At 45.6% G+C, this 18,152-nt stretch overlaps 1 protein-coding gene across 4 annotated transcripts in view; it reads right to left on the minus strand.

Moving 5' to 3' along the window:
• LOC141265130 (ATP-dependent translocase ABCB1-like) overlaps positions 1–18,152 on the minus strand; it is a 1,603,396-nt gene that overhangs the window by 850,032 nt on the left and 735,212 nt on the right. For all 4 annotated transcript variants that reach the window (XM_073677832.1, XM_073677833.1, XM_073677831.1 and 1 more), the window contains exons 12-14: positions 4,094–4,204; positions 3,730–3,855; positions 2,645–2,848 (exon numbers count right to left, since the gene is read on the minus strand). In XM_073677832.1, the coding sequence (XP_073533933.1) occupies positions 2,645–2,848; positions 3,730–3,855; positions 4,094–4,204 (441 nt within the window). The remainder of the gene's footprint in view (positions 1–2,644; positions 2,849–3,729; positions 3,856–4,093; positions 4,205–18,152) is intronic.

Raw genomic sequence — 18,152 nt, forward strand, 5'->3', positions numbered from 1 at the left:
CTATGGTAAACATCGCGTTACTAAGTGCGCGTGTGCCCCTAGTAACCCGCTGTTTACCATGGATACCACTCTGCTACGGTGCGCGGGAGCCTCCGCGCACCGTAGCAGAGTGGTATCCATGGTAAACAGCGGGTTACTAAGTGCGCGCGTGCCCCTAGTAACCCAATGTTTACCATAGTTACCAGCCAGATCGTTGGTCCCGCTGGTCACACACAGCGATGTGTGCTGGCCAGCGGGAGGCCAACGACCAAAAAATGGTCCAGGACACTTTGCAACGATCAGCGACCTCACAGCAGGGGCCTGATCGTTGCAAAGTGTCACACACAGCGACATCGCTGGTGAGGTCGCTGGTGAGTCACCAAAACCGTGACTCAGCAGCGATATCGCTAGCGATATCGCTATGTGAGACGGGGGCTTTAGTCTTTGTCTCACCCCTCTGTTTACAACATACCCTCCTGGCTTATAATCTCGGACTCCTTGACTTCCCCGACTCACGTCTTGTCCGTGAGAGGTGACTCAGCATCACAATTATGCCCTAGGTTTCCTCCACTCTAATACCCTTTCCAAAGGCAGAGGAGGCCTAGTGTGACCCATATTTGGTACTACGACTACTGGGACAATTGCTTCAGCAGTGTCAGTAAGACTACTGCTAGCGGCTCCCACATTATTTGTCATAGTATAGGGTTTTACTTCCCTCATGCTATTTATTGCCAATGCCACCTTTTCATTTAACAAACATTTTGGACACAAGTATAATATTGTTTCCTTCCCTTAACTAACCCTGGAAAAATCTGGAATCCTTTTTCTTAAAGTGCTATTATTTAAAGCACTCATATTAATAATTAATGCATACGCTGACTTTACATATTTTTATTGATTTGCAACTATTTGCATTGATTTGCAACAATTTGGATACTTCATACAAGCAGGGCATTAGATTTATGTGTGTATATTAATGTATTTTCCCAACATGAGTATGCTCTGATATATGTTGTTATAGACATTTAATTCATACCTTCATTAAAGATATAGCTGTATGGTACTTAATAGAGTAATGTTGAGAACTGCTCACTTACCCATGAGATAACAGGTGCCAACAACATTACGTCCCTACATACCTTCTGGAATGCATATGTGGCACCCCAGGAGTCCGGTTGCCACAGTGACATTGCCTCCCTCACAAGGGGGTGCTGCCATGCCTGGAAGCAAGGAGGGGTCCCCTAATCAGGTTTTGCTAGCATGCAACACTTTCCTGGCTCCAGACCAGCAAGGGGAGCTCCTCTCCTTAGCAACTGGGATCTGGAGGCGGGCTTAGTTAGTCTGAGGAGAGCAGACAGGAGTTGAAGTCAGGACGTCAACGAGGAAAGACCTGGGGAGTGGAGCTGCACGGCAGTTCACCCCAGAGGGAAGCGCAGATGAACCGGACACCGGAGTCTGAGGTTGTGGGGCACCGAAAGCCCAGCAGCAGAAACCGGACGGCAAGAGACTGCAGGTCTCCTGGCCCTATCAGACGCCCGGAGGCTCAGCAGCACATAGGGCCCAGCACCGCCACGTGGGAGCGACACTCCAGGAAGGCCCGAGCTGCCTGCCATACGGGTGAGCACAAAAACGTTTTACTCAGGGAAGAGGGCCACAGCATAGCTATACGCAGCAGGGCCAAAGAGGTAGTGCAAAGGGAAGACCTACAACTCCACCTGGCTAGGTGGATCCCCAGCTTGCTTCCAGGCAGCCCAGACTTCTACTACCAGCTAGTAACCGTGCCCCGGTCTACCTAACCACCGCAAGTAAATATAAGAGGAAGCCGCCATTAAGTTGTGGACCGATTATTAACTGAGCCATCCTCTGCACTACACCGCACAGCAACATCTATAAAATCACTACTTCCTGCCCTGGAGCTGAGCTCTGCCTGTGGAGAGCTGAACCAACTCTGCTGCACTAACAACGGCTCTAAAGGTTCTGCACCGCAGCGGCGGCTCCATATAGCCACATACCACAGGTGGCATCACAAACTGTATATATAAACTATAAATCCCCTGTAAATATTTCCCCTTTGATTGACCGCCCTGGGTCACGGACCGGGTCACCGCCACTGTGACATCTCCCCTAGCAACGACCGGCCCAGCACCGAGTACCCCACGGCCCAGGGGTCCTGTCACATACACATTCATCAGGTTACAAACATAAGTCCTATTCTAGAAATAATCCATGTTTTTAGTGTGGGGGGCTACCAGATATACATAAGAATTAGTGGATTAGTCTAAATGTTTTCATTCTTTGGATGTGCACGATGAAGGATTAAATCAAGTTTACATTTTAAAGAATTTTGTTAAAAAACTCCAGTAAACTAGGTGACTAATGTTTAATTTAATAATGTTCCTCCATTCAAGAATTTAGCTTTTTAGGTGGTAGCTTTTTTTAACAAGGAATTGTATTATAAGATACCTTTTATTTTTTACTATTAGGCAAGTCATAAACATATAATGAAGCGAAGCCAGTTGATACTGTTACATGTCACCATTCTGGACTAGAAAGGTGGCTGATTGTGCACAGTCATACTGCAAAGTAAAGATATAACCTATGTTAAACATAAAAACTTATCTCAAACATATTAAACAAACAAGGTATTAATGTAAAACAAAATTACTTCTGGAAGTCTAGATATGAAGTCAGAGGCATTTGCTTTTCTGGCTGCTTGCTCGATTTCTTCGTCAGTTACTCCATCTTTACCAAAGCGAATATTTTCAGTAATGGTTGTCCCAAACAAAACAGGTTCCTGTTCTACCACACCAATATTATCTCTTAGCCATTTGACATTGAGGGAACGAATATCATGTCCATCCAATGTAACCTAACAATTAAGAATAAAATGAAATAATTAACATTTATATTTCTCTAATACAATTGTACTATTTCTATTTAAAGAAATATATACTCTTTATTCAATAAATGCAAATAGCCTCTTCAGAGAGGAAGATGACTTGACCTTGAGCTGTACCTATTGAATATAGCAATCCTAAAAGTCAATGTCGACCATTTAGTGAACCTTGCCACATGACTTAGAATTTGAATCCAAACCAGATACTTCATTTGCAAACACGTGTTTCTATGGCTTTTACCCTCATCAGTGCAAAGCAGGAGATCTGATTTGGTTAGGTGAGAGGCCACTGAAAGCAGGTCTAACAAGGAACGCTTTTATCTGTGGAGAGTGCGAAGCCAACATGAGAAGACTTATAAGCCATGGAATATTTCTTTGGGAAATTAAATATGAAGAATAAATACACAAACTCTGACCAGAGGAAATAAGTGGGGGATCTGGTAGAGTGTAGCAGAACAGGTGAGGGTGGACCTAGTAGAGGTGAGTGTAAACTTTTGTTTATTTATTTTTTAATACCTTCTGATCTCTCTATTAATTTCAATTTAGACTAATTTCATTTGGAACAAATCAAATCTATTGGTCGAATCTAGTGAATCTGCTCAAAATAAATTTGGAAACTTTGGCAATCTCTAAGTACCATTAAAGTGGATGGGATTGTAACAAATCTTATCCACATGCTTCAGAAGTGTTGATGTACCTTAATGAAGAAATCATCAGGTAAACAGCCAAAGTGCATATGCTGAACCTATTGGCTAAGTAACTCTGCAGTTTCAGCTTGCCCATCACAAGCAGCAAATCACAATAAAAAAGTGTGTGCACAAAAATTCATTGCCTATAAATAAAATAAATCCTACCTTGCCTTCTGTGGGATCATAAAACCTCTGTAGCAACTGAATAGCTGTGCTTTTCCCACAGCCACTCATGCCTACCAGAGCTATAGTCTTGCCAGCTGGTACTTTCAGGTTCAGACCAAGTAGAACCTACAAATATAAATGCAAATAAACATGTAAAAAACAATTATATTACTTAATGACTTTAAACATAATTGCATATTTATAGAGTTGGTTTAGCCCCACTCCTCCCAAGATTGCAACAGTTCAACCTCGATCACTCACTTTCAGGAGGATTTACATAAACCCCATCCACTCTTGAACAAAGAGTCCCTGGAAATCTGAGATTGTTGGCAACTACTATATGTTAAAAAGGTACAAAACCTACCTGAACATCTGGACGGGAAGGGTAAGCAAAATGAATATTTTTAAATTCAATATCCCCTATTAATTTCTCAGGCTTGTATCCCTCTGAAGATCCACTATCAATAGGGCGAGGCTATAGAAAAAAAAAGATATTTATCCTTTCTTAGAAGACAAAAATTCTAATAATGTTTGTAAACATTTAAAATTTTGTAGCTAAACTACTGAAACAACCTCCCTTGTTTGTATTTATTCCTCTTTGCAGGATTCAGCCAAGCCCTATAATGTTGTGGGGGAAAATTGGGGTGTCTGTCCTTGTGGTTTTCACTTAGGCCTTCTTCACACGTCCATGTATCCAGTGCGTGTGTTATCTGTTTTTTTCACGGATACCACACGTATCCATTATAACCTATGGTGTTATGCACATGTCCTTGTTTTTACATGACCGTGTGTCTGTGCAAAATACAGGGAGAAATGTCCATTTTTTGCGGCTGCATAGATGACAAGGGCCAATACAAATCTATTGATCCATGAAAACCATGTACATCCCACAGATGGCATTCGTGTGCCATTTGTGTGCTGTCTGTGTTTAATAATGCAAAGTATAGGAGAGGCTTTGTAATTTATTTCTTGCTTTATCCATACCCAAAAAAAAATGACACACTGATAGTAAAAATGGACACATGAATGACGAACTGATGAAAAACACTGATGACACACTGATGGAAAACACTGACGACACTGGTACCTGTTTTTCAAGTACGTGTTTTACACGGATGTGTGAAGGAGGCCTTGCATAGTGTTGGGCAGTCTGCCTGTTGTAATAGAATAGGTGTCAGCAAAAGGCAGTAAGTCAGCATGGTGCACTACACGTATCTATGTGACTGACACTTTATACAATCCTTATCAGTGTGTGTTAGGCCTCATTCACATTTCCATGTTTAAACACATACTTGAAAGAATGATACCAACGTCATCAGTGTTTAGGATTAGTGTGTTATCAGTGTCCGTTGTTAACCAGTGTGTCATTAGTGTTTTTCACGGATGGATAAATAAATGACAAACCTTCTCCTAACCTTTGCAATGTTAAATACGGACAGCACATGGATGCTATCCATGTGCTGTACATGTTTTTCACAGACCCATAGACTTCTATAAGCCTTTTTTATCTGTACTGACGGAAAAAACAGAAATGTTTCTGTGTGTTTTCCACGGACACACAGTCCCTGAAAAAACATGGACTAGTGAATAACTCCACAGATTTAAATGGGTAACTGTTCTTGTAATGTCCCATGATTTGGGAATCATCAGACAGTATTGTATTATCATTGTGTCGTTATATTGTGCTGTTTCGTTGATATGCAATAAGGATTGCTCTCTTAGAAGTTTACCTTACTCTCTCCCTGTCTTTCTCTGATATAACGCTGATGTTTCTAACCCCTCCCTTCTTCCTAATTCACTGTCTATTAGCCATCTTAGAAGCTCATGTGTTTGCAGCCCTGTTTCTGAAAAGTCTTTTTTACCTACTGTATGTGAACATATCTACAAGAATTCAGCTGGAAAATAAACCTTCTTCTGGAATTTTCATACCTGCATCCTACAGTCGAGTTCAAGCTATCTGATGATATATCCATGTGGGAGTACCGATTTTACACTGAGGAAACCATGAAATGTCTCAAGCTCCCTACACTTGCAGCCTAGATATGGAGTTAGAACAGTAAAAAAGACTTTTGTGAGATACATCTGTAAAGTCAGTCTACAGCTTCTATAAAGCTGAAGAACATACAGCAGAGCATCTGATTATGTGACGCCCTGCTGTGCATGGAGCCACAGATCCTGGAGGGGTGCATTTCAGGATTTCTCCACAAGAGGCCCTCAGAGCATAAACACACCTCCACCCTACCTCAGACCACCAGAGGGAGCCCGGATAGGGATAAAAATACGGAGGGTGGGTGGAGCTTGGCAGAGTCAGTCTGTGAGTTAGTTCTCCTCAGGAAGTGAGTGGAGACAGAACAGTCTGGAGTCCACAGCCAGTTCCTGCAGAGTGAGACACAGAGAAACAGGTCAGTCTGCAGTGGGTCTCAGTCAGACATAGCAGCTCGAGTTAAGTGAGCTAGGAGCATTGCTGATGCTCAGAGAGCAGGAGAAGAGGCAGCCAGCTAACTACCAGTGTGTATAGCCTAGTGAGGGCCCGAGTAGGCCGAAGGCTAGAGGAGTGAGTAGCATTGGGGGCAGAGGAGCTTTACCAGCTCACCCCAGAAGCAATATACCAGACACCGGGTCCGAGTCTGCAGGGATTCTTTACACCCAGCGGAAGACAACCAGAACCACTGGCGAACTACATGTCCCAGGAATACCAAACGCTTGCTATTATACCAGGGTCAGGAGTTACCGAGGCCCCATATGCCAGGGAGTGTGTACTCTAACAGAAAGCCCTACCACAGGATCAGCCGGTGCAGAACAGAGACTAAGTTAGGCCTAGCTCCAGGCAGGCCAGAGACTAACACTAAGCGGCGAAGAAACAGGAGGCCCTACACCTGCTCACTGGGGTGAGTCCTGCAGTGCACCCCTCACCCTACAGTGCTCCGGATGGTACCTGCATTTCCACCAGTAAAAGGTACAGAAGCAAACCGTGTGTGTTTGTCCCCTATTCTTCCTTGGACCCGGCTGGGTCACCGCCATATAGTGTACCTCGTCAAACATCACTGCCCTGAGGCCTAGCTCCACCTGTGGGGAGCTACACCATCAAAGCTGCCGTAACACCGGCCTCAGTGGACTGCCGCAGCGCTAGGGATCCTCACCAGACACCACAGGTGGCGTCATGAACTTTGACATTTCATTTTCCCCTTTTTTAAGAGAGACCCAAGGGTATGGGCCCGGGAGCCGACCACCGCGACATCCCCCAAGACCAGGCATTAAGGCCCGGGTGCCGAGTTATCCCCATCCCCTGGGCGCCACACTTACAGCATATAAGAAATTATCCAGTCTGTGTAAGCATAATAGCACAGCCCCTCCTCCAACTTCCAGAAACCAACAGGTCACATCACAAGTAGAGATGAGCGACGAACTCGAACGATTTGCAAAAAATTCGGCTGTTCGAGGTTATGTTCGATAACTGTTCGTGCACCAAAAGCGTAACTGGATTTTTTCACAGTAATACTGTTAATCAATGTTAATAGACAGTTTCAGTGTAGAGTGGGCGGGGGGAGGGGCAAGGGATGGTTAGCTGCAGAAATAAAGCCGATCTCCATTTTTTTTTTCTTTCCCACATTTACAGTGGGGCGGTGCAGTCTTTCAGCCTATCAGCAGCGCACACACGCAGCGAAGTGCTTTTTTTTCACACAAGTAAGGGCATGTGTCATTGGCTGTGTATGTCGCATGTCCTTGCCCTTTAAGACCCAGCCATTTACCCCATCGCCACCATTTTCTCACTGCTGCAGCTGAGTGTTAGATGGCACCGCTGCTGCTGTGGGCGCTATACAGTATAACTGTGTGAATTGCGAGCGAATTTCCAGTTACATAGAGAGATAGGTTTAGGGAGTAGGGACTAGTTCTAATTGCAGCCCTTTTGAGGGCTAGGTTACAGCAGTTCATAGCACTTTTTGCCAGGCAGGTCTTTGCCAGTGCTGTGCAAGTGTTTTTCACAGCATTTGGCGAAATGTAGCTCAGCCAATCCTTTTGGACCTGTAGCAGTGTCTGTTAGTCATTGGAGTAGCCTATCTGTGTTGCAAGCTATACCACCTGCGTATCTAATACCAATTTTTTACTGCATCTAAGCCAGCCAATCCTTTTGGGCCTGGAGCAGTGTCTGGTAGTGTTGAGCGAGCACTAAAATGCTCGGGTGCTCGAAGCTCAGGCCAAGCTCGTCGTGATACTCGGGTGCTCAACCCGAGCAATGAGCCCAATGTTAGTCTATGGGAGACCCGAGCATTTTTGCGGCGGCATCCCCGGCAGTCTTTTAAAAGCCCAACAAGTGCCCAAAACGATAGTGACAGTGCTCAAATGACATGGGGACAGGATGGGGATCGCCCCAGGAAGCATTTCTGTACCCCAGGTCACTGTTGTTAACAATGTGGTCAGAGGTATTAAGCCACTTTTACAGGCTCATAATAAAACGTTCAAAAACGAAAGTGAAACTTTTTTCCTGTGAAATATGTTAAGGAATTTCTTTTCCAGGGTAAAGACTTGTGTATAAGGTAAAATAAATAACCAAAAACAAAAATACTCCTCCACACCTTGGGCTATGTTCACAAGTAGCATTTTTTATGCGTTTTTGCACTTTTGTATTGCTTTCAACTGTGACAAATGCATTCACCGGGAAATGTCATTTTAACATTTTACAACCTTATCTGGCCATGTGCTGTGTGACACATGCATACAGTGCTGAAAATACATGGGGACAGCATGGGGAAGACCCCTGGAAGCATCTCTGAATTCCATGTCACTGCCTAAAAGTATGCCCATCAGAAGTGATCCTTGCCGCATCAGAAGATGCAGACTTGCAACTATCCCCGTGCAAGTCCTTGTCCCAGGGCAGTGTTCAATTGTACCTCTCCCATTCCTTGCAATGCAACTAAATGTACTAAAAAATGTACTAAAAACCTTCTACCCATTATTGGGGAGTGGGTCTCCGTTAGTTTTCGCCTTTACATTGAAAAGCAAAAGCTAACTAAAATTAGGAGGAAATGCAATGCCCGTTGGAAGAGTCGTGGATGTTAGAGGTAATTATAAACAACATTTCAATGTCCCTCAGAAGAGACATGGAGGTCGCAATAGCATGAAAAGACGCTTTTAATACCCCTTGGAAAAGTGGTGGAGGTCGCAGTAGCTTAACAAGACGGTTTTAATGCCCCTTGGAAAAGTGGTAGAGGTCGCAGTAGTTTAACAAGACAGTTTTAATGCCCCTCGGAAGAGACGTGGAGGTCGCAATAGCTTAATAAGATGGTTTTAATGCCCCTTGGAAAAGTGGTGGAGGTCGCAGTAGCATAACAAGACGGTTTTAATGCCCCTTGCAAGAACCATACATTACAGCATATTACAAACATTATTCCCATTATTGGGGAGTGGGTCTCCCATAGTATTTGCTTATGCCTTCCAAGCAAAATCTTCCAAAAATTAGGACGGAGCAACTTGCAATACCCTTACAAGACCCATGCAGTACAGCATATTACAAACATTATTCCCATTATTTGGAAGTGGGTCTCCCATAGTCTTTGCTTATGCCTTCCAAGCAAAAAGTGCCAAAAATTAGGACGTAGGAACTTGCAATAACCTTACAAGAGCCATGCAGTACAGCATTTTACAAACATTATTCCCATGATTGGGAAGTGGGTCTCCCATAGTCTTTGCTTATGCCTTCCAAGCAAAAGCTTCCAAAAATTAGGACATAGCAGCTTGCCATACCCTTACAAGAGCCATGCAGTACAGCATATTACAAACATTATTCTCATTATTGGGGAGTAGGTCTCCGAGAGTATTTGCTTATGCCTTCCAAGCAAAAGCTGACAAAAATTATGAGGAAATGCAATGCCCGTTCGAAGAGTCGTGGAGGTCCCAGTAGCTTAACAAGACCGTTTTCATGCCCCTCAGAAGAGACGTGGAGGTCAGAGTGGTATAACAAGACGGTTTTAATGCCCCTCATAAGAGACGTGGAGGTTGCAGTAGTTTAACAAGATGCTTTTAATGCCCCTCAGAAGAGACGTGGAGGTCAGAGTGGTATAACAAGGTTGTTTAAATGCCCCTTGGAAGAGACGTGGAGGGTCAGAGTGGTATAACAACATGCTTTTAATGCCCCTCAGAAGAGACGTGGGGGTCCCAGTAGCTTAACAAGATGCTTTTAATGCCCCTCAGAAGAGACGTGGAGGTCCCAGTAGCTTAAAAAGATGCTTTTAATGCCCCTCGGAAAAGTGGTGGAGGTCCCAGTAGCTTAACAAGATGCTTTTAATGCCGCTCAGAAGAGACATGGAGGTCCCAGTAGCTTAACAAGACGCTTTTAATGCCCTTCAGATGAGACCTGGAGGTCCCAGTAGCTTAAGAAGACGCTTTTAATGCCCATCGGAAAAGTGGTGGAGGTCGCAGTAGCTTAACAAGACGCTTTTAATGCCCCTTACAAGAGCCATACAGTACAGCATCTTAAAAACATTATTCCCATGATTGGGGAGTGGGTCTCCCATAGTCTTTGCTTATGCCTTCCAAGCAAAAGCTGCCAAAAATTAGGACGTAGGAACTTGCAATACCCTTACAAGAGCCATGCAGTACAGCATATTACAAACATTATTCCCATTATTAGGGAGTGGGTCTCCCATCGTATTTGCTTATGTCTTCCAAGCAAAAGCTTCCAAAAATTAGGACGTAGCAGCTTGCAATACCCTTACAAGAGCCATGCAGTACAGCATATTACAAACATTATTCTCATTATTGGGGAGTAGGTCTCCCAGAGTATTTGCTTATGCCTTCCAAGCAAAAGCTGACAAAAATTATGAGGAAATGCAATGCCCGTTCGAAGAGTCGTGGAGGTCCCAGTAGCTTAACAAGACCGTTTTCATGCCCCTCAGAAGAGACGTGGAGGTCAGAGTGGTATAACAAGACGGTTTTAATGCCCCTCATAAGAGACGTGGAGGTTGCAGTAGCTTAACAAGATGCTTTTAATGCCCCTCAGAAGAGACGTGGAGGTCAGAGTGGTATAACAAGATGGTTTTCATGCCCCTTGGAAGAGACGTGGAGGGTCAGAGTGGTATAACAACACGCTTTTAATGCCCCTCAGAAGAGACGTGGGGGTCCCAGTAGCTTAACAAGACGCTTTTAATGCCCCTCAGAAGAGTCGTGGAGGTCCCAGTAGCTTAAAAAGATGCTTTTAATGCCCCTCGGAAAAGTGGTGGAGGTCCCAGTAGCTTAACAAGATGCTTTTAATGCCGCTCAGGAGAGACATCAAGGTTCCAGTAGCTTAACAAGACGCTTTTAATGCCCTTCAGATGAGACCTGGAGGTCCCAGTAGCTTAAGAAGACGCTTTTAATGCCCATCGGAAAAGTGGTGGAGGTCGCAGTAGCTTAACAAGACGCTTTTAATGCCCCTTACAAGAGCCATACAGTACAGCATCTTAAAAACATTAGTCCCATGATTGGGGAGTGGGTCTCCCATAGTCTTTGCTTATGCCTTCCAAGCAAAAGCTGCCAAAAATTAGGACGTAGGAACTTGCAATACCCTTACAAGAGCCATGCAGTACAGCATATTACAAACATTATTCGCATTATTGGGGAGTGGGTCTCCCATCGTATTTGCTTATGCCTTCCAAGCAAAAGCTTTCAAAAATTAGGACGTAGCAGCTTGCAATACCCTTACAAGAGCCATGCAGTACAGCATATTACAAACATTATTCTCATTATTGGGGAATAGGTCTCCCAGAGTATTTGCTTATGCCTTCAAAGCAAAAGCTGACAAAAATTATGAGGAAATGCAATGCCCGCTCGAAGAGTCGTTGAGGTCCCAGTAGCTTAACAAGACCGTTTTCATGCCCCTCAGAAGAGACGTGGAGGTCAGAGTGGTATAACAAGACGGTTTTAATGCCCCTCATAAGAGACGTGGAGGTTGCAGTAGCTTAACAAGATGCTTTTAATGCCCCTCAGAAGAGACGTGGAGGTCAGAGTGGTGTAACAAGATGGTTTTAATGCCCCTTGGAAGAGACGTGGAGGGTCAGAGTGGTATAACAACACGCTTTTAATGCCCCTCAGAAGAGACGTGGGGGTCCCAGTAGCTTAATAAGACGCTTTTAAAGCCCCTCAGAAGAGACATGGAGGTCCCAGTAGCTTAAAAAGATGCTTTTAATGCCCCTCGGAAAAGTGGTGGAGGTCGCAGTAGCTTAACAAGATGCTTTTAATGCCCCTCAGAAGAGGCGTGGAGGTCCCAGTAGCTTAACAAGATGCTTTTAACGCCCTTCAGATGAGACCTGGAGGAGACCTTATCAGTTATAATTCCCCCAGCGGCACTAAAAACACGCTCCGATAACACGCTACCGGCAGGGCAGGCCAGGACCTCCAAGGCATACAGAGCGAGTTCATTCCAAGTGTCCAGCTTGGATATCCAATAATTAAAAGGCACAGAGGAATCACGGAGGACGCTGGTACGGTCGGCAAGGTACTCCCTCACCATCTTTTGAAACTTTCCACTCCTTGTGAGAGTACCCCGTGCCTCAGGGCCTGTAAGCTTGGCGGGTCTCAGAAAACTGTCCCAGAACGTTGACAGTGTTCCCCTGCCTCTGCTGTATTGGAGTTGCCTCTCTCTCGCTTGTACGCCTTGGTTGGTCAACGAACTGTGACCTCTGCCGCTAGCGTGTACAGATGGGAATTTTTTTAACAGTTCTGCAGCAAGGGCCTTCTGGTACTGCCCCATTTTTGTAGACCTCTCCACCTCAGGAATAAGAGAGTGAAAGTTCTCCTTGTAGCGGCGGTCTAAAAGTGTCACCAACCAGTAATGACTGTCACCCAACATTTTGACAACGCGAGGGTCACGGTTATGGCAGCATAACATAAAGTCAGCCACGCGTGCCAGATTGGTAATGGGAAAGACTTCCGTGTCCTCACCAAGATAACGACTGACCATGCTCTCCTCCTCCTCCCCCCCCCCCTGTCCTCAGGCCACCCACGCTGAACCGACGGTATGACAGTTGTACAGGTACTACCGTCTACAGTGCATGACACAAGCTCCTGTTCTTCTTCCTCCTCCTCCTCCTCCTCTCCCTCATTGTCCCCCAATGCACATTTTGGTGAGATGAGGCTGGGCTGTGTGTAATTGACCGCTATGGCTTCTTGATCCATCTCATCATACTCTGGCTGCAATGCTTCCTCTTTAATTCTCTGCAGAGAGCATTGGAAAAGACAGACAAGTGGAATGCTGACGCTAATGATGGCATCATTGCCACTCACGATCTGGGTGGACTCCTCAAAGTTTTTCAAGATGGTACAGATGTCAGACATCCAGTTCCACTCCTGATGTCTTATGTGTGGAGTCTGACCAGAATATCGATGGCCTTGTTGCAGCTGGTACTCCACAACTGCTCTGTTCTGCTCACAAATCCTTTGCAACTTGTGGAGTGTAGAGTTCCAATGTGTGGGGACATCACACACCAGTCGGTGTGACGGAAGCTGCAAACGATGCTGCAACACAGCAAGGGCGGCGGAAGCTGTAGCCGACTTGCGAAAATGAGTTGACAGGCGGCGTACTTTGACGAGCAGATCTGGTAACTCGGGGTACAATTTAAGAAACCGCTGAACCACGAGGTTAAGCACATGAGCCAGACATGGTACGTGTGTGATCTCGCCTCGCCTCAGAGCCGCCACCAGGTTACGGCCATTGTCACACACGACCATGCCTGGATGTAGGTTCAGCGGTCTCAGCCACAGATCTGCCTGCTCTTTCACAGCTGTCCACAACTCACAAGCAGTGTGAGGTTTCTCACCTAAGCTTATGAGTTTCAGCACAGCCTGTTGCCTCTTGGCGGAGGCAGTACTGCAGTGCTTCCAGCTTGTAACTGATGTGTTGATATCTGAGATGGAGGCTGAACATGAGGAGGAGGATGATGCGCAGGAGCTGTACACTGTGGGGGCAACTCTGACTGACATAGGGCCCGCAATCCTCGGTGTGGGGAGGATGTGTTCCGTCCCACGGTCCGACAGGGTCCCGGTTTCCACTATGTTTACTCAGTGTGCCATCAGGGAGATGTACCGTCCCTGGCCACAAGCACTTGTCCACGTGTCCGTTGTCAGGTGGACTCTCCCAGTAACTGCGTTGTTGAGGGCACGGCAGATGTTTTGGGACACGTGCTTGTGTAGTGCGGGGATGGCACACCGGGAAAAATAGTGTCGGCTGGGGACAGAGTACCGAGGGACGGCCACCGCCATAAGGTTGCGGAAGGATTCCGTCTCCACCAGCCTACAAGGCAGCATTTCCAACACAAGCAGTCATGAAATGTGCGAATTTAGGACTGTGGCCTGTGGGGCGTTAGCTGCGAATTTCCGCTTTCGTTCAAAGGTCTGGGATATGGACAATTGAACGCTGCGGTGGGACGTGGACGTTGATGCTGTTTCTTGAGAAACTGCCATAACAAGTGAAGACTGAGAGGAGGGGGCATGTTTGCATACAGTATGGACAGGGGATTGCCTTGCACACACAACAGGGGGTTATATTGCACGCACAACAGCGGAAGAAGCAGTGGTGACACCCGCTGACACTGGTCGTGGACCCTGGGGTTCGCCCCACAAAGTCGGGTGCTTTGTGCCTGATCATGCTGGTGGTGGTCAGGCTTGTAGCTTTGTCACCCCTGCTGATGCTGGCATGGCAGGTGGTACAAATGGCCTTTTTGGGGTTATCAGCAGAGTCTTTAAAAAAATTCCAGACTCTGGAAGACCTACCGCTTGTACTGGCAACGTCCCTCGTGTTGGTGTTATGGGGAACGGTTGCCCGCCTTCTGTCTGCGGCCACCACACTGCTTCTTCCTGCCTGTTGGGGTACTCTGCCTCCCTCCCCCTGTGTGCTGCTGGCCTCACTCTGCATGTCCTCCTGCCACATTGGGTCAGTTGCTAGATCATCCACCACCTCCTCCTTTTCCACTTGTGCACCACGATCCTCCTCCTCACTTCCTGGCAATTGTGTTTCGTCATCGTCCACCTCTTGTGACAAATTGCCAGCGTCGATTTCCTGTGGCCGTGGCTGTTCAAATATTTGGGCATCGCTACATGGGATCTCCTCTTCCACCACTTCAAGCGGAGCAGGCGAGGGGCACAAATCTAGAAATGGACCAGTGAACAGCTCTTCAGAGTGTCCAAGTGTGGGATCAGTTGCTGTCTGACAACACTCGGCATGGTGGGAGGAAGGAGCATCAGGGTGAGGAGGAGTATGCGGTCAAGACTCACGGCTACTAAGAGTCGACCGTGAAGGAAGTAAAATAGCTTACACTCGCACTAGCAATGGAAAAAGTGTACTAAAAAGTAGATTAGAACCGTGGAAGAGGAAAACCACAGTTCTATTTCTCTGGCCTACACCCGACTCTTTTAAACAATCTGAACAATCAGGAAGAAAATATTACTGTTTTTCGTTACGGAAAAAATACCAAAAGCTGAATAATAGAGATTTTTTTACCGTGGAACAGCAAAACCACAGTTATAATTTACTGGTGTATGTATACCAGACTTTTTTAAATATATATATATATTTGCGGCTGAACAGTGAGCAACACACTCAAACTGTTTTTCAACTATTTTCAACAGATATATTTGTGTCTGAACAATCAGGAGACACTATTATTTATTTTTTACGGCAAAAAATGCCAAAAGCAGGATAATAAAGATTTTTTACTGTGGAACAGCAAAACCACAGTTATAATTTACTGGTGTATATCAGACTATTTTCAAGAGATATATTTGTGTCTGAACAATCAGGAGACACTATTATTTATTTTTTACGGCAAATAATGCCAAAAGCAGGATAATAGAGATTTTTTACCGTGGAAGAGCAAAACCACAGTTATAATTTACTGGTGTATACCAGACTTTTTTAAAAAAAAAATATATATATATATATATATATATATATATATATATATGTATATATATATATATATTTCTGGCTGAACAGTGAGCGACACACTCAAACTGTTTTTTTTTAGATACAAAAGGCACAAAACTGGATAATACAGAGATTTCACCAATGGAACTGCAAAGCCACACTTCTGTTTCTGTGGCCTATACCAGACTCTTTTCAACAGATATATTTGTGTCTGAAAAGTCAGAGACACACTTTTTTTTTGGGGGGGGGGGGACACCAATAGCTTAATAAGGCGGGTATTTGTACAGTGTGAAGGAGAGAAAAAAAAGAGGATTTAGAGGGATAAAAAGGATTTTTCCTGGCCCCCGAGACCTGGAGCTAAGTCCAGCAATTTCAGAAACAGGAGCACACAGGACTGTAATGCAGCGTTTGCTGGTATAACCACTGCGTCTCCTATACAGCCTGCTTGCCTGCCTGCCTGATATCTGGGATGGATATTAGTCGTGAGAAGGACTGTTTGTTTGATCTGGCAGCCTTCACAGACCCTACACTAACTATTTCGCAGGCTAAATCTCTCCCTAGCTCAGCTGCGCTGTCCCTACACTGTCTAATCCGGAGCGACTGTGTCCAAGATGGCGGCGCCGGGTTTTAAACACTCGAGGTGACGCAACAACATGGCTGCGGCATTACAGTGACTGGCTGTCAATCCCTGCATATTCATTGGCTCTTTAAAGAGAGCCAAAGATGCAGGGCGGAGACCCGAGCTACCGCCCGAGTAACCCGGAAATGCTCGGTCCTCGCCGAACATCCCGAGTAGCGTGATGCTCGGGCGAGTACCGAGCAGTGTCGAGCATGCTCGCTCAACACTGGTGTCTGGTAGTCAGTGGAGTAGCCCATCTGAAGCAAGCTACACCACCTGTGTATCTAATAACAATTTTTTACTGCATCTAACCCAGTAAATCCTTTTGGGCATAGTAGTAGTGTCTCGTAGTCAGCAGAGTAGCCCACCTGTGAAGGAAGCTACACCGCCTGTGTATCTAATTCTAATTTTTTACTGCATCTAACCCAGGAAATCTTTTTGGGCCTAGTAGCAGTGTCTGGTAGTCTGCGGAGTAGCCCACCTGTGAAGGAAGATACACCGCCTGTGTATCTAATTCTAATTTTTTACTGCATCTAACCCAGGAAATCTTATTGGGCCTAGTAACAATGTCTCGCAGTCAGCGGAGTAGCCCAGCTGTGAAATAAGCTACACCGCCTGTGTATCTAATTCTAATTTTTTACTGCATCTAACCCAGGAAATCCTTTTGGGCCTAGTAGCAGTGTCTGGTAGTTAGCGGAGTAGCCCACCTGTGAAGGAAGCTACACCGCCTGTGTATTTAATTCTAATTTTTTACTGCCTCTAACCCAGGAAATCCTTTTGGGCTAGTAGCAGTGTATCTTAGTCAGCGGAATAGCCCACCTGTGAAGGAAGGTACACCGCCTGTGTATCTAATTCTAATTTTTTACTGCATCTAACCCAGGAAATCCTTTTGGGCCTAGTAGTAGTGTCTCGTAGTCATTGGAGTAGCCCAGCTGTGAAGCAAGCTACACCGCCTGTGTATCTAATAAAATTGTTTTACTGCATCTAACCCAGCCTATCCTTTTGGGTCAGTTTGGCCACTCAGCTCTGCTCGGTTTCCATCCATCGTTTTTTGTGCAAACAACTACAGAGTTGCCAATTAGTTAACCACCAAAATGTGTGGCAAAAGGCCTGCTGCTGTTGGAAAGGGGAAAAAGGTTATGTTCGTGGGGTAGGTGGTAAAGCAACAGTAACATCTGCAGAAGAAAGACCATCTCACAGCCAAACTAAGATGTCTACTTCTTTTCGTGGACAATGTGATATGATCCCTTTCTTACGGACATGCCCATTGCTACAAATTCCTGATGAGGCACAAAAACAGCAGGTGCTTCAACGGATATCAAGTGCTCCTTCAAGTGGGCTCTCCTCCACCTCAACTTCAACATCACAAATACTCCAGTCCTCAGAGGTGTCACCCCAATTGCTTCCTCACAGCTCCCAAGTCTCCAGCTGCCCGTCTGAGTATGGGGTAACACAGATAGTTGAGTCTGCAGAGCTGTTTACTCATACTATAGCCTGGGAATCAAAGGTCTGCTCCAGAGCTTCTGTGAATCCAGACGAGGAAATAATCTGCTCTGATACCCAGAATGTTTATGAGTCAGATCCAGGCCCAGATGAAGAAGGTTCTGAGCATAATGTAGACCCTCGTTCCCAAACTGTAACTCCTGTTGGTGGAGACAATGAGGAAGACGATGATGAGACTCAGATACCTGATTGGAGCGACAACTTGACTTTTCAGTCAGGGCTGGAAGAGGTTGGCTCTGAGGACGATGGGTGTGAGAACACACAGGGTGATGATGACGAGGTTGGAGATCCCACTTACTGTCAACCCACAGTCAGCCAGTCGATGAGGTCAGCAGAGGAGGTGGAGGAGGATGCTAGTGACGACAAGGTTAGGTTGCGCCTTCCAGGACAGAGACGGAGTACTGG

The sequence above is a fragment of the Phyllobates terribilis genome, unplaced genomic scaffold (genome assembly GCF_046119375.1).
Source record: "Phyllobates terribilis strain yellow unplaced genomic scaffold, ASM4611937v1 Scaffold_4__5_contigs__length_816908805, whole genome shotgun sequence".
NCBI classification, from domain to species: Eukaryota; Metazoa; Chordata; class Amphibia; order Anura; family Dendrobatidae; genus Phyllobates; species Phyllobates terribilis.